This window comes from Lepisma saccharinum, chromosome 3 (genome assembly GCF_977018435.1).
Source record: "Lepisma saccharinum chromosome 3, izLepSacc3.1, whole genome shotgun sequence".
Taxonomy (NCBI): Eukaryota; Metazoa; Arthropoda; class Insecta; order Zygentoma; family Lepismatidae; genus Lepisma; species Lepisma saccharinum.
Window position 1 is genome coordinate 33253670 of NC_139231.1, and position 22550 is coordinate 33276219.

Sequence of the window (22550 nt, forward strand, 5' to 3'; positions counted from 1 at the left end):
AATTATTCTGTGATTAAAACTCTTCACTTTTGTTTCTATATATTCACTTTAAGCACAATAATGAGAATAAATATACGCAGTAATCGAATTGAATAAAATTTAGAAAAGAAGGGACAGAGATTCCTATTATGACATTTTTTTTTTACTTCATATAGTTAGAAATACTTCGAAAGTCCAGAACTCACAGAATCTTTTCAGGCGGGAAGGTTTCAAACATTCGTATCGATTTATATGAATTTATTGAAACTCAAAGTAAAGAATAAAATATTCTCTTCCTTGTATAAAACGTTCTATTTTTAGTTCGAAGACAATCAACGCATGTGTGTGTGTGTGTGTGTGTGTGTGCGCGCGCGTGCACGCACGCACGCACGCACGCACGCGCACACGCACACACACACACACACACACACACACACACACACACACCTAGTCCTGCGTTCATCCCAGCAAAAAATTTACCTGCGGTTTTAAGGCTGCAATGGTTTCAAGTATGAACGTGGTGAGGAGCAGGGAAATTAATCTTTGAACACCATGAATTCCAAACAACATTTATTATAAAAATTAGCAATTTAAATTGACGTATTAACGTGACGTGTAACGTGCAACTGCCCCCTTATTCAATCTCTGGCGTCGCGTCATTGTTTCACATTTACAGTGTCTCTCGCTGGCCAATAATAAGTGAGGGTCGAGCACAGTGCTGTCACACAGAACATAAAATCCGCTTTGTATGGGAAATTGTTCTTGTGGATTATTTTTTAGATTAATATAGAAGATTTCATTCCTTGTTTTAATGTTAACAACTGAACAGGTGCATGACCAAAATTGTGTAAAAATGCATTTATTGCTGCATGCAAAACTGCCTGTTGAGATAAATCAATGCAAATGCAAATGCACAAGTTTTCAAAAGTGTAGAGAAATAAGCGTTGGATAGAAAACAGTAACAGTATGTCATTATTTGATCAGTATTTTCACCTCCTCCATTCATAATGTTTGCAAATTTATCACCCAGTCCAGCATGTCTCCAATTAATGTTATCATTGCTGTGAATCATATGAAATAGCGACAGAAAACCAAGATGGTTCAGTTGCGCCCATCCCTTCCCCGCAAAGACCGTGGACGGAGTCCCCCAAATCGTTCATGTTAATTAATAATATAAATTGATGTTTCGATGCATATGTAGTAATTGATCAGTCAGACCCGTAGCAGAGGGATAGGCTAAGGAGGGGGGGATGAAAACTGGGACACCAATCAAAGCCTCCACCGGGTACCGACACCGGGACCCCTGGATTACAAGGTGACGACGCTACCAATTCGCCATCGGGGAGGCCCTGCAAACTGCGAATATAAATACAACCTATATTATTTTAATGGGTTTTTCTTTGTTTCCTTATTTCATAAAGTGAAGGAAGCGTAATAAGAAAATGTCGAAGGACGCAAATAAAATGTACGTCATTGGTAATGCACGAGTAGGGTACAAGGGAGTGGTGGGCAAACCACAATCCTGCCTAGGGCGCCAAAATACACAGCTACGGGGCTGTAATTGATTAATATTGTAATGCAATTAGCTCGTTAAGTGATCGATAATTTTTCCACATCTTATTAATACAGAATTCTAGCACATTGATTGTTCGTGTGACCGATTAAATTATTATTTCATGTTCCTACAGATCCATATCTAGAGATTTTTAGTCCAAGGCGAGAATACAGTTTGCTGCCTCCTGCAACGAATTCGCCTCCTCTGTTTCGGATTAATATTATTTTAAAGAAATCCACAGAATAAATGACATGTATTTTTATCTCCAGCGCAAAATAGGTGACTACAGTACATTATTCCGGCTACAAGGTGTTAGAAATAAGCGTTCTATGTTATTCACTTTTCTGTTTTGTCGGGACATTTACAAGTTGTTACTAATGCAATGTACTTGGCACAATCGTTAAAAGAAATCGACAATACGTCCCAGGTTTGATACCATGGAGGCACATAGAAGTGCGGCGGAAATAAATAAGCAATTATTACACAATAAATGCTACATAAGTATATTTTGATTATTTAATTGTAATACTTGGCAAGTCTTTCAGGGGGGGGGGGGGCGGAGGCACATAAATTCTTAGAGCAGGAGACTATAATTAGCAAACTGGCATGAAATTCGAAAATGCAATTGGGAAGTCGTGTACTATCATTTAATTTGGATTATTCACAAAGAAGGTGGAGAAGGTTGGCGTTAGCCTATAACTATGGTTGATATAGGTTCCGGATTTTCCGGGACAGTTTCGGAATCGGGTGGGAAAGTAGAAAGGATTACGAGTAGTATTTTCTTTAACATTATTTCTGCTTAAATGCGTGGACATAATTTTAAAATGAACAATCCAACTATCCAATCAATAACATAAGAGTGGAAATCAGGCGCCTTACCGACAAGACCACCGTATCTCCTAATGTATTACGTAAGGTATAGCCAGCCCTCGTGGCGGAGTGGTTTTCTCATCGTGCTACGATGCCAGGAGTGCCGGGTTTGAATCCCGACCTGGGCGTCGGTGTTTCGGAGTGGCCAATCATCAATGTCATCATATCATCACTCATCCCCATCTTTGCGATTAGCCAAAAGTGTCAGAAAAGCGAAGTAAAATAAACCAAATCAATAAACAATAAGCACCCCACCCCTCCCCCAGGTTTCTGGTCAGCGGCGTCCCTGATTTTCACTTATGAAATGTAGCAACCTAGTTGTAACTATTCGCCTTTGTTTCATCTCTCGAAAAACAAACCAAATTTTAATAGAAATTCCTTGGTACTCGTACATTTGTCGAGATTTTATTCTAATGAAGCTGAGGCTTGGTTGATGACAGGAAACTGAGGAACGGACACTCACGAAGAACACCCGGCGCCACCAAATAAGTCCTTGGGCAGACACAGATTCCAGGTAGTTGAGGGCTTTGGGTGAACAAGAATTTTCGGATCCAGGTTACCCGATTCCGGAGATATCCATTCTCAGAGGTTCTGGATCCCAGAAATTCTGGATATCAGTTGTGTAGGGATGTTGTTTGAAAGGCACGAGGCTCGTATATGCCTGCCCAGCTATTCATTTCAAGAAAGAAGTTTAGGATGGTATCATGCAATGGTGATTGGACATTGCCCATGGTCAATTTTTTTTTAATATTTTATTTTTTATACATATTCTAGTAGTAGTATCGAGAGAGCACCTCATCTTACGTATTACGTGTTTGGATAACCACATTTTTATTTTTCCTGTGCTTGAGATCGAACATATGATAGGCCTGTGATTTACTATAACCCAGTGCATTCAGTGGCATGCCCAAGGTGGAGGTTGGTGGGGGTCATAGACCTTCCCTGTGGCCCAGTATTCCCAAAATAAAAACGCAAAAGGCAGGAGAAGATGGTAAAGTGAGGGCTGACTACTTAAAAATATATGTAACCCTCCCCTTTCGAAAATCCTAGACACGCCACTGAGTGCACTAACAAATAGGGATGAACGATATCGGAAATTTGATATCGCGATATGTCGTCAAGGACGATACGATATTTTTTCACGTCGTGATATCGGCTAAATATCGTCTCCACGATGTATATCGCCAAATATCGTGACGATATATCGTCTATTTGATATTGCCTGGACGATATTTTTTCAATATCGCGATATATCGTCTGGACGTTATATCGCCCAACACTACTAACAAACTACTCTACGATGCACACCGGTTTTGTAGTAAAGCTTAGGTTCGTGGACCTCCCCACTGGCTCAGTTACAGTGTTGTCGCCTTGTAATTGATGGGTCACAGGTTGAATTCCAAGTGGACGCAAGTAGTGAATCGAATCTCACTTTAAACTGTAGGTCCAGTTCCGATTAGCATATCTGTGCATAAAGTGGACATAAAACATCAACTCAAACAATCATAGCATAGGTCCGTGTCTTCTCCTCTCACCAAATGGCCCATAGGCGTATTGTATCAGATTTCCCACTTGAGTAAAATTTCCGGCGAGAAGGGAATTCCTGTTTTGCCGAATATTTTGAAGGGAGGGAATTTTCCCTCCGTTGGGATATTCAGGTGTTCGCGGCCAAAGCATACCTAAATGTATTTAAGGGCATACGATACAGTCTCCGCTCGGCTCTTTCATAATATTGTTATTAGGGAATCCTTATTTTCGATTTCGTACGACCATGAGATGGGTGATACGTGCCGCCAGATCTAAATGGTGAAAACTAAGAATAAATTGTCATCAATTTAGAGTTAACGGTAATAGCAGCACCCCACCCCTTTGACAACTAACATTACTCTAGAAAGCACTTCGTAAATGTAGCTCCTTGAAAGTCAGTTTTAACTCCATTTAAGGTGAAATTTAGCTCTTTTATGCGAACCAGGTTTGGCAACACTGCCAGGAGGCAAGGAGAAATGCATTGCGCATATGGGAGTATTTTTTTATTTTTTATCTTGTCAATATCAAACTTTCGATGGAATAGAAAATGATATCAACAGGAAGAGGGCAGTTTGAAGAAGTGATTGTCCAGCAGAAAAGTCTAAACTCCCATTTTATTAGCTGTAACTTGATGTTGAAGTTGATTCCCCATAAGGAATACATGGGATTCAGAAAATTCTTATTCGTCATATTTTTTACATACATATTTTACATTTTTTACATATTTTTTCTAGCTTAATAATCAAATTTGAAAACTCTTCGGCCTGCCACATGTGGAGAAATTCATGCTCTCTTGTACCCCAACGTTTTCTTTAGTAGCATTACCCATCCCGGCGATATTCAAATAAATGCACGCATGGTGCGTAACTGTATCTCCTCGCCTTAAAAAGTTAAAAGGCGAAAGATTCCTTGAAGAAAGAAAGTACTATTTATAGTATTTGTGAATCTGAAGAAAGCATTTGATAGAGTGAATTGAATGAAACGTTCATAGAGATACTGAATAACATCGGTGCAGGTTTCGGAAGAGTGGAAATTCATAATCATAAGCAATCTGTTCCATGAAAGAATAAATTAAACTGAGAGAAGAAGAAATGACAGAGGGAAGTGTACCACAAGGATACTGTCTATCACCAGGCACGTATCTAGAAATATGTTTAGGGGCGGGGGGGTTGCCGATCCAAGTGTCTCAGATATAATAATAATAATAATGATAATGTTTAAATTAAAATAATTATTGTTGTGCGATCGAAAACACATATATTAACAAGATTAACTGAATTTATTAAGGAACTCACGAAACAACGTAACACTTTACATTATAACGAAACTACGTTCTCCATTCCATGTTCTGTTTGCCCAGACTCTCGTCTAGCAACAGTAGCTTGCTTCTTCTTCCTCTAGGAGGCAGCACTACATTCACATTAAATAAAATTAATACTAAATACAATACATAAATTAATACATTATATTATTATTATTACACGAATAGGTAAAATGACTGTATAAGAATAGATATATAACAGCGCATATTCATTATGTAGCTTACCTGTAGTTAAGGTCGGAATATTTTACATAAAGACAAGTGCCCTGACAATGAAATTATTGTCAAATTGATGAATAATTGAAAATTTATCGAATAACAAAAATGATCTTACACGTAGTTGGAGAAAAGTAAGTTTCTGATTAATATTTTATGCATAGTGAGTAGTAGTGTACATAAATCTTCTTTGTAATGTCATTCAAAGCCGTATGATCCCAATATAATCCTTGCCTTCTATCAAGTTCAAAGGAAATTAAAAACCCTCGATTATGCAACAAATACTAATATTTTCATTACTTAATTTTAGTAGAGTAGAACGTCGTTTATCTGCATTAATTGGGACCGAAGGTTATGCGGATAACGATTTCTGTGGATAATCAAACGTGTTTATTTAACAAAGGAAAGCACGTACAATACAGGTTTATTTTATACATACAGTACACAATACTACATACGTATACAGTACAAGAAAACCAAAGACATGAGAAAACACTCCTTGAATCTTGTTTTTTTAGTGTGCGGATAATTGGCGTGCAGATAAACGACGTTCTACTGTACTTCGTATCTTTGGGGGGGGGGGTGTCTGCACCCCTGGATCCCCCTAAATACGTCCTTCCTGTCCTTCAAAGCCGTATGATCCCAATATAATTTTTGTCTTCCAATAAGTTCATAGGAAATTACACAACAAAGGCTTGATAAATCTTTCGGGAGGGGGTCCGGACTACCTGGACTGAATAAGAACTGAATGTATAAGATTTGCAAATAACATGACTTTGTTAGAAGAAGACGTGAGAATGGTGAAAACGTAAGTGCCCACTGTAAGCATTTGGGATGAAAATAAATGTGAATAAGACAAAGGCCATGGTTAATGGGAAAGAAAACTAAGAAAATTAACGTGAGACTTCAAGGTCAAAGTATAGAGCATCTTAAATGTCTAATTTGCTGTTACATTTGACTAGAGGGAGGAGGTAATGCAACCATCATCCACTGCTTCCAAATAGTGTCGCAAGTTAATGAATTGAGATAGTTATTTTTGCCATAGTTAATTGTATATTGAGTTTTTCAAACAATTTTTCAGGCATTTTTACTTACCCTTAGACTGTAAAATTCGATACTGTTTGGCATTAATACTTACAAAGCAGAGCTTTCCTGTAACCGTTTTCTACGTCTTATCAATTCAGAAAATATCCTGCGTGTTGTGGATATTTTTACTAGTAACTCGAAGGTGTTGCTTTTCGAACATTTACTTCGAGTGTACTGTCTCACTCGATCTCCAACTAACTAACTCTCTAGCTTTCTTAAACCCGAAGGTTCATGGCTGCAGCAACACAGGCCTTCCATCTTTCCCTATCTTGAGCAAGTTCTATATAATCTTTTCCATCCCTACCGATTTCTTTTAGGTCCATCTCAACGTTGTCCCTCCATCTTCATCTTGGCCTTCCTACAGGTCTCTTACCATTAGGTTTCCCAACAAGAATCCTGTAAACTCTTCTTTCCTCTCCCATTCGTGCCACATGGCCTGCCCACCTAAGTCTTCTTGATTTAATTATTCTAATAATACCTAGACATGAATACAAATTATGTAGTTCTAAATTATGTAACTTTCTCCACTCACCAGTCTCCTCATCCCTTTTAGGTCCAAAGATTTTCCTAAGGATCTTATTTTCAAATACTCTCAATTTATGTTCCTCTTTCAATGTAAGGGACCAAGTTTCACATCCATATAATACTACAGGCAAAATTACTGTTTTGTATATTTTAACTTTTAGTTTCTTAGATATTAAATGAGAAGACAAAAGTTTATGAAGAGAGAAGTAACATTCATTTCCTGAATTAGGCCTACTTTTTATTTCCTCTTTAATATAATTTTCATTTGTTAATATTACTCCTAAGTATTTGAATTTGGAAACTGGTTCAAACTAGTTGTTATCAATAATTAGATTTTAATTATTACCTAACACTTGGTTTCAGCCTGTAAGCATATATTTAGTTTTCTCTTTGTTAACTTCCAAACCTATCTCTCTAGCAGTTTTGAAAAATATTTTAGCATTATTCTTAATTGTATTCACATCATCCCCCAGTAAGTCTACATCATCTGCATATGCTAACAACTGAGTCACACCATTTAATTTTAGTCCTTTAGTTTCTTTTACCTTCCTAACAGCATATTCTAAGGCAAAATTAAAGAGCAATGGAGATAATGCATCTCCTTGTTTGAACCCATCATGAATTGTAAATTTGTCAGACATATTAATACCCACACGAATTTTACTTTCTGTTTCACTGGTGCATATTTTTATCATACTAACAAGCTTCTTAGGCATTCCAAACTCTACTGATATATTATATAATTTATCTCTTTTGACCGAATCATATGCTTTTTTGAAATCAATGAATAGCTGATGGACATTTTGATTATATTCCCACTTTTTTTCAAGTGTCTGTCTGATGTGAAAAATTTGATCTGTAGTTGATCTGTTACGTTTAAATCCACATTGATAATCACCTATAATTTCATTAGCATATGGGGTTAGTCTTGTTAAAAGAATGTTAGACAATATTTTGTATGTTGTTGAGAGTAGAGAAATTCCACGGTAATTATTGCAGTTCATTTTATCACCTTTTTTAAACACAGGAACAATTATGGATTATTTCCACTGTTGAGGGATTTCTTCATTATTCCATATTAAACAAATTAATTTATGAATTTGACATACTAATGAATTTCCACCATATTTAATTAACTCGGCTGGTATTAAATCAATGCCAGGTGCTTTGTTATTCTTTAGCCTTTTAATAGCATCTTTAACTTCAGTCAAGTTAGGTTCTTCATCTCAAACGAGTATGCTACTTTATGTGAACATAATTGTACAATGAGTTTCTGACTTCGTTTAAATTATCTTTCACTCAAGTCCCGGAAATTTCCAAGCAAAGGGAAAATTCTCTCCATTTAAAATAATGATTGATTGATTTTCTTCATTTTACTTCGCTTCTTGTGCCACTTTTGGCTAATTTGCGTAGATGGGGATGGGTGATGACATGATGAAATTGATGAATGGACACTCACAAACATCTATACCCAGGCCAGGATTCGAACCCGAGACACCTGTGACCTTCAAACCTAAAACAGGAGACTTCACAACGCAAAGGGGCTGCTGATCTCAAACTCAAAGCAAGTTGGAAAACCTTTGTGGAGACTATGGTTCAGTTGAAAGAAAACATGCTTCAAGCACATCTGGCAGTGACCACGAGCATTCCCTCCTCACAGCCCTCCCCCCCCTCTTTTGTCCCTTCCCTTAATTACCAGTTCGTAAAACCCGCGCGGTACAGTTTGCCGAAAGGGTATGGTTTATCGCACCAAATTCGAACACCATCTTGGTCACGCACCGTATTTATCTTCTGACGTAAGCGTGGAATGCTTTCGTGGTTAGGGAGGCTTGTTAGTTTAAATTTTCAGCATATGTACACTATAACAACGAAAACATTTAACCTGGCCTGGCCTCAGAAAACGAAATGCAGAGCTAGGCCAAGAAGGGGTTTGAATTTGGTGCAATAAGTGAGACCAGTTGCAAAAAATCGGCAGCGAAGATGGAAGTCGTCTGATAGGGACGGAGGGAAATTTGTAGACAGCGATGCCAACGCCTCCCTCGCACTTCTTCGTACTATTGTTAGGAAAGGGACTAAAGACACTCTCGAAATTGCGATTCCTTTCAACATCCAGCCGAGGCTTAATCGAAAATATTGTTAATGGAAATGTAAAATATTATTTTTAACTGAAATGTTTAGCAATGGATGAAATAATTAATTGTGGTTCATTTATATTTCTTCCAGCACTTAAAATACTTTGTGTGGAAACTACTTTAAGGTTCCCTTGCTGGCCACTATAATCACTTTAATCTGTGGGTCTAGTCATAATGTAAAAAAAATATAATCTGATATACATGAAACACAACTGTATTTTCAGATGCTGGCCGACTACTGTATCATGCAAGGCCTACTCTGAAAGAAGGAGAATGACTTATACAGAAAAACCTTGAAGTAAAAATAAAGAAAACTACATTAGCACTTAAATGCTTTTTCCCCCTTTGCTTTGGCAGTTCAAACTACGAAGCAATGGGGATTGCCTAATTATTCAACTACTCTTTTGTAATATATGAAAAAAATCAAGCTTTCATTTTATGGGGAAAAATTATCTCTTGCTCATTTTTCTAATAATCTTAAGGTCATTCTATAGGTCATTTTTTGACATTTTTGGGTCATAAACTCTAGTAATAATGCAAACCGTCAATGAATTCAGAGGGCAGCAGCTACAAAACAGAAGAAAAAAATGCATTTTGAATTAAACATAGTCATTTTTAACATTTGTGAAGAAAATTCACACATTTCCAGAATTCAAGGAATTCCCAGTTGGTATACATACTAAAATTAAATGAATTGATTAAATTCAGAACTGCACTTACCACTGCAAATTGAGAACATTTTGTAACCCAAATTCCTTCAAATGTTCTTTAAGTGCAGATAGACAACTTATCACCAATGGCGGAAGATCTCCTAGTTTCTGCACCTCAAATCCCTGCGATGCTCCACTAGAGAAACATACCTCAGTACTTAGCTTTACTAACGCTGATGTAAAGTCGAATTTGTCATCTGGTAATTTCTCCAATCGTATATGGCTGCAATTAAAAATTCAATTTACCATCAAAATATCTACGTAACTTGTACGATATTTCTATAACAGCTTCTGACCCGGGAAGAGGATGAAATAACTCATGGTGCAAAAGCACTAGAGGGCCAGGGTTTACTCCTACCCAACCAATTATAGGGTGACGTGTGGTCAGCATGACGAACCCCCAATCAATATTGTAATTTTTCCATGACCAGGTTACACTACTCATTCGTAGCTCCCCTATTTCCTCACACTGGTGGGTGGCCACCAGCCCCATACATTGGCTAAAATCACAGGAGAAAAGATGTCACGCTTCCCCCAGGAGACTCGAACCTGCATGTGTCCCATAGCCAGAATTCAAAGCCTAATGCTTTAGACTGTAATCAAATCCTCAGGGATGTCTGTATATTTTTTCACTCTTAACGGTAATATTTAAATAAAGTACCTTTTTTCTGCATATTTCACTTTCATGAAAAAGAATGTGCACATACATACACATGGTTTAACACTGAATTACTGTTCCATTATTTTCCACCTGACTGAAAGTGTCTTGCAAATGGTATTGGAGTCGCAGTAATTTAACAATAGAAATCTGTGGTGATATATGTCAAAATACCTAACAAAAAACGATGGTGGTTGGGTTTTATTAGGTTGAATTTAATTGTTGTTTTAAGTCCACTTTATGCACAGATGAGCTAATCGGGACTGAACCTTCAGTGTAACAAGGGATCTGAACCACTGTGCAGTATGTTTCCACTGGGTATCGAACCCAGGACACCTTGAAAAGACGATGTTACCATTACACCAGGGAGACCTGGTTTATATTAGGGTTGAGTACATATAACTTTCAACCAATACTGATCCTGATTCTCATCAATACTGATACCAATGGTCAAAAAACTGTAACAATTAAAAGTTGATCAAAACATTGATTAATATTAATATATAAGTATTGCACTCAAATTATATACATTAATTTGCTAGACGTGCTTTACAATATTGAAAAATTACATCAGCATATTAAATCACAAAAATCAGTTTTTCACACAATACTAGTGTTAACCTTTTGAGTCCCAAGGCCATTTTCACATGTAAGCCTCTCGGTCCCGAGCTGATTTTGAGCAAAATGCAGAGTTTCAATTAAATGAGTGTAGATCGGAGACTAATTGCCCTAGAGAGATGAGTGATATACCGTTGTACGTGGAATGAACCAGAGATTCAGACTATATGAAATTTATGCAAATTCGGCGTATATGTGGCAGGGGGAAGGGAGCTAACTCTCAAAATTCCAAAATTTTGGGAAAAAAAAAAAATTGGTTGCCCGACCCTCCCCTCAAGAAAAAAGTACATGACAGTGTCGACATGCACATGGAAATGATCGCTGACATGTAAGGAACACAAAAATGTTTGCATTATTATCATATGACCAATGTAACTTGAGTTGTACCCCCAAAAGGAATTATCGGCACGCCACTGATTCAAGCTTCAAAATGCAGCGGTACCTTGAAATGACTTTAGCTTTGAGACTATTTGCCCTGGAGATATGAACGATATACCGTTGTATGCAGAATGAATCACAGATTCAGACGATATATAATTTATGCACATTTGGCATACATATGGAGGGGGAAAGGGGGGAAATCCCCTGAAAATACTTTTTTAAAAAATGGGGTTTCTCCCCCCCCCCCCCCCCCCGAAAAAAAGGGTATGAAAAGTTCAAAATGCACATAGAAATTATCGCTGGCATGTAAGAAACAGAAAAATATTTGCATCATTGTCGTATGACCAATTTAACTTGAGTTGTACCTCCAAAAGGAATGGTCGGCACGCCACTGATTGAAGCTTCAAAATGCAGGGGTACCTTGAAATGACTATAGCTCAGAAACTAAATGGGCACAAAACGACACCTACGCACAACATTCACGGACGAAAAGCTAGAACGCAGTGAAAAATGAACGCTGATTCTTGCAGCTGCTTGACATTCTATTTTTAGACAATGCAGGGTAACCTATGTTCACCCTTGTGGAACACTTGTGCTCACAAACAAAGGTTTCCTTCAGCGCATTTCGAAATTCCATATTCACAATGCAAATTCAACAACCAGTCTTCCCCCTCTCCCACCCCCTCCCCTGCTTGCCCCCTCACGGAAAATTTTTTGACATCGGATACTGATAAACAAGCTTCCTTCGAATGCAGTTAACAGGAGGGAGTGAAAAGCATTGCTTTAGAACAACAAAGCCGGTCTTGTCGGCAAAAATTTGACCTTGAAAAGAGACGCAAAAGAGAAGTCCCTTTTCCCCTTCATTTTCATGAAGACAAAAAAAAATGCAAAAAAACATTTCTGTTAAATACATGTGTTAGGAACAATATAAAATAAAATCGAAATTCTAGCCAAAAATAGAAAAGTTATAACGTAAAAACTACGACTTTGACACAGGGTATCTCGATCGAGATACTTGGGACCGTGAGGCTTGCATTTGGTTATCTCGATCAAGATACTTGGGACTCAAAAGGTTAAATGAATGAAAATTATGAATTTTGAATAATTTCCAGAATAATTAGATGTTGTGAAAGTGTAACATGTTATTATTGCAGATCCTATGACATACCAAGACACCAGAAAAGTATCAGATGGTATTAGTGAATAAATTTCAACTGATACTTTCAGATACCAATACCAATGATATCAGCTCATACTGATACATACATCAGTGTTGTTACCAGCACAGCCCTGGAATTTTGAAATAAATAAATAATTAATTATTGAATCACTGTTGCCAATCAAAATTTTCATGGTACATGATTTGCACAGATTGGAGCCTCATAAGTCGTAATCTACACCTGTTTCAAGATACAGGGTTGCTACGATTTTTTGATTATGAAATTCCCCGACATTTCCAGGTTTTCCAGTCCAAAAATGAAAATTTTCCAGACATGTTTATCATCATGATTATTGCTTTGAACCTTGCGTTTTTCAATTAAATATATAGTCCGTTAATTATTATAAATATTCACTTTCACAACTTTGTTTTAGCAAATTTCATTTTACACACACAAGAACACGTGAAAATTCGAAGAGTAAAACGTAAAATTTTTGCACAAGACTGAAAATCATAAGACCAAAAGAAACAAGTTTCTAAACTGAATCTTTTTTGGGAGTGGAATCACAAGAACCGAATCCAGAAGTGGAAGTGAATTGCTTGTTTATTTGCAACTTTTTCTCTTGCAGACTCCAAAATGCAAGTAAATTCCAGACGATCTGCAAAATTCCCTGACATTTCCCTGTTTTCCAGGTTTTCCAGACGAGTAGCAATCCTGAAGATAACAATAATAATTAATTTCCATACTATGCACACCATACATCACTTCTAGGATTGGCAACACAGGTGAAAACAATGTGTTCCAGCAGCCCCTTTGCCTGTCCTAAAGCCAACAAGATTTTACCTGAGGGTTACTTATATGACAGTAGCACCACTCCTTCAAGGTGAATGGTAGAGAAATTTTGATGGATAAGTTCCTGAGGGCTGTTTCATGTACTTGTCCCTGCCAAAGTTGGTATAAAATTTAGAGGGAAGAGTTTGCCAGTTTGCTTTAAATCCACTTTATGCCTATAACTGACACTGGACCTACAGTTTAAAGTGGGATCCAAACCACCATGCAATATGCTCCCCAGCAGATCGAAATACAAGGAGTTTGGGTTGCCACTATGCCATTGGAGAGTCCCAAAATTTGCATGTAAAGATTCTCACCTGTTTAACAAAAACATCTTTTCATGGTTTTATATGAAGTATAACCTGCTCAATGACATTTGTTTAATGGCTGCAGTATTTTTTCTTGATGCCTAACTGATCAACATAAAAAGATAGTACATACCTATTTTGCAACAATCTTTCAGTGTCTTCACATGCAGAAACTGAGTAAAGAATTTCATCAGGAGCGATATGATCCAATCTCTTTTCCAATTCATCTCTTCCAGGACCATCTTGAAATGCATCAAAAACAGCTTGTCCTGTTGATGGGTCCAAGGCCTTAAGACAAGAATACAGACGTGAGAAATAGTGTTGTTTTGTTATATACATTACTTTGGCAGGAAATACATTTTTTAGATTCTAAACAACAGGTATACCATTGTAAAACAAATCAGTATTAGCTTATGCATATCGCATTGTCATCAGTCACACACACATGAACTCATACATTAATCATGATTGTGAACATATCCTTTCCCTTTTACAACTCAATTCACACTCTCTCTCAGCACAAACTTTAAATTCGTACAGCATGATCAAATATAAGTATAGGTTAATAAAAGATTTGTTATAGTGAAACCTTAATTTTTATGTTTTTTAGGGAGCCAAGTTAAAAAACTTAAAATGCAGGACAACTTTAAAATATTGAGTCCATGAATATTGAATGTATAATGGGAAAATGTAAAATCTGAGAACATCAAATTGGGGTTCCACTGTGCACAGATTTAGTCTAATGTTTTATGAAAAATACACAATTACTTACCACCAATCCAAATTCCATGTATCTCTCCTTTCTAGTGGCCACAGGTGACTCACATATGCACATAAGATAGGATGTATCACAATTTTCAGAGCTTGGGATGTCTTCTGGTAAACAGATTGAATCAACATGTGGGCTAATTAAGGAAATCTCAAACTAATCCATGTTGATCGTACATGCTTTACTTTTCTTTTACTAACATAAATACACAATCATTCAGCTCTGGACATCAGTGATGAATCAGGTGTATTGTGTCCTTTCCTGCTGACTTTGCAGGTAAAATATGCATGGCTATTAGTAAAAAGAGAGACTGGACAGATAAATTGCTCACAGTTTTACCCCAGTTTCATATTGTTTTTATGAATATACAGATATAACTCACATATCCTTGTTTTATAAAGTAAATTTTCAAATATGTAGTTTCTTTTCTCTAAGACAAATCTCACTTCTGATACCTGGTTATGCATATTAACTAAGGAAATGAATGAACTATGCAGGATCTTCATGGAATATTTACCACTTAATGGCACATTGGTAGAATATTGTTACATGTCAATCCATTCACGGTAAGAAAAATGACAGAGATAGAGGGAGAACTACAACTTGATGATGACACAATTTTAGACAAATTATAAAGTGTCATAAGAAAATATCAATCTATAAATCTAAATAAACTAGCATTTCAGTGCTACTGAAATAGTTTGAAGTCTCTATAAAGTTTCCATGTGGTTAGAATGAGGATGTGATTTTTTAAATAACTACTAAACCTGCTGAATCCCTCAGTGTGTCAATTGTTACTAAATTTCCCTTCCCAAAGCACACTTTCCTTTCTCCCTACTATCCTGAAGGTAAAAAAAAAATCTGTATGTACTAGAGATTGCAATTAGAATTATTTTTAATGATTGACTAATGCAGGGTTCCCACGCAAACTCCAAATCCATTTTCCCTGAGTTTTCCAGAATCCTCATATTTTTTCCAGAGTATTGAATGCACAATAAAATACTATAATTTTACAATGGCCTTCTCCATTTCCCCTCATAGCCATACCATCCTCACCTTCTTTATTACTGTTGTTTTCTGATGCAAATAACAAAACTAGTTCAATAATAAAATAAAATTACACTTCTTTGCATGTAATTAAAAACAAAGATTACCAGTTTTCTAGAACTTTAAACAACTCTGAAACAATTTATAACATATCTGATATAGAACACTGAAATATTTTCACACTTTTCATAGATGTTTATAAATAGATACAATATCAATTAATCTGTAATTTGTACAATAAAACATATAAAAATGAAGTGACAATTATTAGTATTGATGTAAAATGGAATAATAAGTTACTGAGACTGAAATATAAAACAAGAAATGTACTTAATGTCTGATACAGCAAATTAAGAAACTTTACTTCTCAGAAGCTTCAAGTTTTTTTAATTGTTCTGCAATAGCCTTTGCTTCTTCTTGCATCTTTTGTTGTTTGACTTCTAAAGCAAGGATCTCACTTGCTTTAAGTTTCATTTCTTTCCTTTTGTCTTCTTTGTGATCACATTTATTTCTCATCTTCTGCAATGATTCTTCGTATCTAATACGTGCACTTTTAACATTCTGGATCATATCTTTGCTTACTTCTACATTTGACACTCCTCCTAAAACTTTCACTGCATCATAAACTTGCCGAATAGCCACAACAGATTCTTCTTTGACTCTTCTTTCAAGTTTTCTATTAAAACCTGCTTATTTACAGAAAACCCACTTTCCACATACACATTGTCATGTGATAAAATCAAAACCAACTTAACAGTGCTCCATAACTCAGAGAAGTCAACCTTGCCCTTCATGACACCTGTAAAAAAAGAATCTAGTGCATTCGTTTTGATTGAAAAGTTACAAAACTTCTCTTTCAATTCCTTTTCACTACTGACATTGTGCAACAATGTCTTAAACTGGCGAATTACTTTATCACCAGTTACAGCTTTCATTCTCTTTCTCCTGAGAAGTACCTGTATCAGGTCTTCCATGCGCTGAGCACATCGCATATATTTTACGTCATGTAAATTTTAATTAAATTAAAAAAATTTAAATTAAATTTTAAAAAGTACAAAATTTATGAGGGTATACACTTGGTCACCAGCCCTGGAATCACATTTAAAAACAAGAAACAGACAAACAAATAGATATGAGTTCCTTGCTGAAAGAGAAATGCTACAACAGCTTGGATTATCCACAGACAGGAGCATATTATAATTCCTCAGTTTTGCTTCATTGGGAACCATTAATCAATTACAAAATTTTCCCTGAGATTTGTATTTTTTTTTTAAATTCCCTGAGATTTCCAGGTTTTCCAGGTGTGTGGGAACCCTGCTAATGTAATATCCATGAAATGAATAGAACAGGTTTCCTTAATTGCCCCTTGGAACAGTGGAGAGGGCACATACACACACACACACACACACACACACACACGAAGAAGGAGATGGAAGTCTCATTGCATGCCTGATACCTGATTACCCAAACTTTTATGATTTTCATTACAAGGAAACACACAAAATTTCCTCACTAACTTCTGAATCTATCAGTCTGGGTCAAACCAATACATTTTTCACATATTGAATGGCCATCCATCCTATTCACATAAAAATAATAATAATAAAAAAAAAGAAGACAAAGTGTAAACTACTTGCTATTTTCATGAAAGTACATCCCATCATTGTGCTAGATCATTAATTTCAGAATAATACAGTAATTAAGTGGTATCAGATTCAATCACTGGTGAAGGAAGATTGCAGTGGTTCTTTTAAAAAACTCAGACTAGCAACACTGCTGAGCATTTTTTTACCAGCATGGAAAAAGGATATCTTCACCAACCAAAGTAGCTCTTGTGTATATTCCTGAGAGTTCACGGACAAATAGAGAATTTTTGTTGTCACTTGTTGCCTTCAAAGCTGCTGTCTCTGTCTGCTTTACAACTCCAACTTTATATCCTGCAAGTAAACAAGAGAAAAAGGAACATGATATTTCGAAGTGAATTTACATACACTAATTACAAACACATTAAACACTACCTTACAACTAACAATGTAGGTCGAAAGTTTATTGAGGACCATGGCTTGCCAAGTGTCTATTCTTTGGGTGATATGATCAGTGAGTGCATTGAGTTACAATGCTATCGTTCTCTGGCTTTCTAGTAGCTCCTGCAAATGTAACCACAATGCTGGATGAACACAAAATATGAGTATGAAACCTGGTATCATTTGCACCAACTTATATGCAGGCAGAGTAACTACTTGTGCCACTGGTCATATTACATTACTTACACTAAAGGTTATGTGTAAAGCTGAGCTAATAAAATTCCAGTGGTATTAGTATCAGTTCAAATTTAATCACTGATATTAATACTAATTAATACTTTCCAGAATCCAGGTATCTTACAGGGTCTACTATCTGGAATCTAATTATCCTGCAAATTATGCGAAATGTGTAATTTTATTTAATTTTGTACCAACACTGCATGACAGGAGTGAATTTCAGTGTTAAATTATAGCTATTTTAATATTCCAATTATTTATTTGAAAGCAAAACTCAAGTAAATTGATATGATGTATTTGCAATGGAAAATATTCTGAACATAATTTCTAATTATTATAATGTTGAAGGGATCATCCATATTGGTGGGGTTTGGTACAACCTTGGTGACAATGAAGTTCGACCAGAAAGGAATACGTGATTAAATGCACAGAGGCATAGGCGGTGGAATGGGTGACTCGCAGAAGTGACGCATGTGTGTAAGAGGAGGCGTGTGAGCAGGCAAGAATCGTGATCCCAGCATGTTGAACCCAAGGTCACGTAAAGAACGAAAATGGGGAACTATACGCGTGACATTGAACTTCGACCAGGCACCAGACCCATACGGAAAAATTCCAGATAGTGGCGCATTTGACGGAAGCATGACGTCACGGACACGATAAGCGAGTCCGCCGTATGTAAGGTATATAAGCGCGTGCTGTGCACCAAGGAACCGCAATGCATCATCACCATGGCCAGGGGCAAACCTATTGACAACACCGTGAGGAGAAGAGTGGTGGAGTTGCAACGGGATGAACTCAGTGAACGGGAAATAGGGCGCCAACTGAACTTACCCAAGTCAACCGTCCACTGCATCATAAAACACCACCAAAATACGGGTACTACAGAGCCAGGTAAGGCCCCCGGTCGAAAACGCCTGCTGAGCGTGCGTGACCTACGGATATTTAGGTGCTATATCCAGACCAACAATCATGTTTCTGTGGCCGAATTACGACTGTGGACTCAAGAACGCTTTCACATTGAAGTGTCAACCAGAACCATTCGCCGTTACCTACAGCGATGTGGTTACCGAGTGTACAAGGCGAAACGTAAACCCTTCCTTTCCATGTTGAACAAAGGCAATCGACTACGGTGGGCACGAATGTACCGGGGATGGACATTTCGGCAGTGGAACAGGGTTTTGTGGACGGATGAATCCATTTTCAATGTTGTGTACGGGAAAATACGGAAAACAGTCATTTGTCGGAAGGAGGAACAGAATGAAGCAAAATGTTATGCACGTCGGGTACATAAACCTGCGTCAGTGATGGTATGGGGATGCATGACGGCATCTGGGGTTGGTCCACTATACGTCTGTGAGGGCATTGTGAATGCACACGCCTATACACGCATACTGGAGCGGCATCTTCCCACAGTGCGAAGGCACCTGTTCCAGAGGCGGCGTCTCATCTTTCAACACGACAATGCCAGGCCTCATACAGCGCAGCTGACAAGAGAATGATTGATTCGCCATCACGTGCGAACTCTGCCATGGCCACCATCGAGTCCCGACCTCTCGCCCATTGAGAATGTGTGGCATGTTCTTAAGCGAGGTGTGCAACAGAGGGGACCCACGACAATGGCTGCTCTTATCGCCTGCCTGCAGGACGAATGGCACCGCATCGATGTGGAATACCTTGAACGACTCGTCCGCAGCATGCCCAGATGCATTGCCACAGTTATTCGCTGACGGGGCGGCGTCACACCATGGTAAACAGGATCCCCTCTAACAGTGGTCGAACTTCAATGTCACGTGTAGATGGACGAAAATGTTTTATTTTGTGTGGACACCATACATTGCTGCGTTGCAGCGGAAATTTATGTTTTCCTTTGTTCCATGTAGCCTGCTGAATAAAATATGTTCAGCATATGCATGTGTTCTCCTTCTTTCACAACGCACTCCTATATTTGTGACTGGTCGAACTTCATTGTCACTAAGGTTGTAAGTGTTGAACAGTTCCGTATGATCAGTGGTTCACTTTATCTGCTCAGCCAGAATAATGCTTCAAAATAGTGTCAGAGTCATAAGTTCTAACCTATAGCAGACTGAATGTGGTCAACAGGTCATAGTTTGTGTAGCAGATTTATTATTAAAATTATGTATAAAGTGGTATCCAAAATGTTCGGGTCTGGCATTACCATCTGGTCAAAAACTCACCTTGGGCCTATTGGCCACCACTGCCCTTGAAATAGTACATGCCAGTCCCCGTGTTTCTGCCATTTTAAAAATGTATACTAAAAGACATGCTCTGCGAGGGTGTACAACACTGCCTGCATTTCTGCTTGAATTCATAATCCTGTCAAACCAATGACCCTTCAAATTGATCATCTGTTCGGGTAATAGAAAAAATTCACAGGAGATTGTCAGGTGGGTAGGGTGGGTGGGGGATGACAGTCATGTTACATTTGGTCAAAAAGTACCTGGTAAACAAGGAAGTGTGAGACGGTGCAGTAACATGATACAAAAGCCAGTTCTTTTGTAGCCAAAGTCTTTGTACATTTTCAAGCAGCCACCACAAAATGCCACAGTACTAAGTGGAATTGACTGTTTGACCTGCTAGGATGAATTCTTTGTGCACAAAGCGATGAGCATGCTGTTAACTTTGCACTTCACCTGTTCCTCTTCTTTTGGTCTTACAAGAGGACTTTTCCATAGAAAGGATTGTTTCTTTGTCTCACGGTAAACCCATCTCTCATCACCAGTGATAATCCTGAACATCTTCGTAGGCAACTTTACAAAGCTCCTTGCAGGCATCAACATGATGTTGCTTCTGATCAGCTGTCAGGATCCCCAGCACAAATTTAGTACTGACACAATGCATGACCAATTCAGCAGTCAGAATCTCTTGGCATGGTAGCTAGGTAATGAAAGGTTCAAGGTGGATACACATGAACAAGGTGTTGAACTTTGGCAACAATGCCATGTTTTGTGCAGCTGGGGAACCTCCCTGTGTGTTCCTCATCTTTAATGGATGTCCACCTAGCCCTGAACTGAGCATGCCATTCAAACACTCATGCTTTCTTCTCCAAACACATGTAATAATTGCCTGGGTCTCCCTCACACTTATCCCAATATTTGCACATTTCATGCAAACTTGCTGTTCCTTTCTCGGATCCATCACAGTCATCATGCACCACATGCATGACTCCAAATGAAAGGACATAAATGGCCAGAATGTTCACCCACCTGTGTGAAATTTTGTACACTGACTTTCATCATATGTTAGCACTACTATCTACCTACAGTTGCATCATGCTACTGCTTCAGTTCTGCATACCTTTCGTTACAAGCCTTCGAACATGCACATTAAGCCGATGTGTTGGAATACTGCATGTTAGGAAATTATGATCCACGTACGCTATTATGTTTAATTCCTTTGAAGCTATCTGAAATTAAAAGCAGTGCAATAATTAAAATGGCAATCTAAGTATTTTTATACTAACTAGTGCTATTATCACATCTGTAGATATTCCCAGCTACAACTGATGCTGTTAGTCAACTCATGATCTTGGAACCTTTTCACCTGGGTGTTTATTGCATGTCCCTCCCTCTTTTATCAATACCATCCAATCATTATTCATTCTTCTTGTATCCGGTTCAATGGCCCATTGTGTAAAGTGATTGACTTTCAATCTCATCACTAAAGTTCCTGGATTTGAGTCGATCCGTACGTGGGTGTCTTTGTGAGTGACCATCAATTTCATCTAATTGCCATTCATTATCATCATTGTGATTAGCCAAAAGAGGCAAATAACAAAAATACAATTATAAAATCATCATTTATCCTCATAGTTATGATTAGCCAAAGTGTTCGAATACACAGTGTCAAATAGCATATGAAGCTTTAGCAAGAAAATATTACAAATAGAAGGGGGAGGATGGATGGGTATATACAACGAAACCTCAATTAGAGGATGGATGGGTATATACAACGAAACCTCATTTTTTAAGTTTTTTCGCAAGACCAAAGCAGAAAAAGACTTAAGTGTGGGAAAATGTAAAATCAGGGTTAGATTGTATTAGACATAAACATATTTACTGATACTTTGGTTATAAAATATACCAGCTTATTAATCATTTTACCAACTGTAAAAGTTTTACTGTGTACACACAAATTTATTGCAAAAAAGATACATGAATTACATTTATAGCAGAATTGTGTGCATTTGTTACAGACTATGCTTAGCATGATGTAAATATGGTGAAAATATAGTGTGAAAAAGGTTTCATGTTTCCACATTGGTCTGCTAATTGCAGTTGTCATTATCCAGGAAAATAAAGGCAATGGACCTTTGAAATGAATTGGCCAATGAATAAGAACAACAGAGCACACCAATGAAGTTTTCCTTCCAACACTTCTGATTTCTTTTCAATCTTCATATTTAGGAATTTGCTTGTGTATTTGTACAGTAAGAAGAATGATTTCAACGGTGGCCAAGGCAACTTGAGCATCATAAGTACAATACACATCACTGTAGATTTCATTAATGTCCCATTTATCCCTGGATACATTTAAATAATCCTACTAGGCATTGTTTTAGACATACCCACATCTCTA

The 22550-nt window shown here is 37.5% G+C and overlaps 1 protein-coding gene across 2 annotated transcripts in view; it reads right to left on the reverse strand.

Moving 5' to 3' along the window:
* Positions 1 to 22550, reverse strand: part of LOC145984962 (DNA mismatch repair protein Msh3-like) — a 107665-nt gene that overhangs the window by 69545 nt on the left and 15570 nt on the right. For both annotated transcript variants that reach the window (XM_083118406.1, XM_083118405.1), the window contains exons 5-9: positions 21270 to 21378; positions 17503 to 17630; positions 14650 to 14775; positions 14011 to 14165; positions 9932 to 10144 (exon numbers count right to left, since the gene is read on the reverse strand). In XM_083118406.1, the coding sequence (XP_082974532.1) occupies positions 9932 to 10144; positions 14011 to 14165; positions 14650 to 14775; positions 17503 to 17630; positions 21270 to 21378 (731 nt within the window). The remainder of the gene's footprint in view (positions 1 to 9931; positions 10145 to 14010; positions 14166 to 14649; positions 14776 to 17502; positions 17631 to 21269; positions 21379 to 22550) is intronic.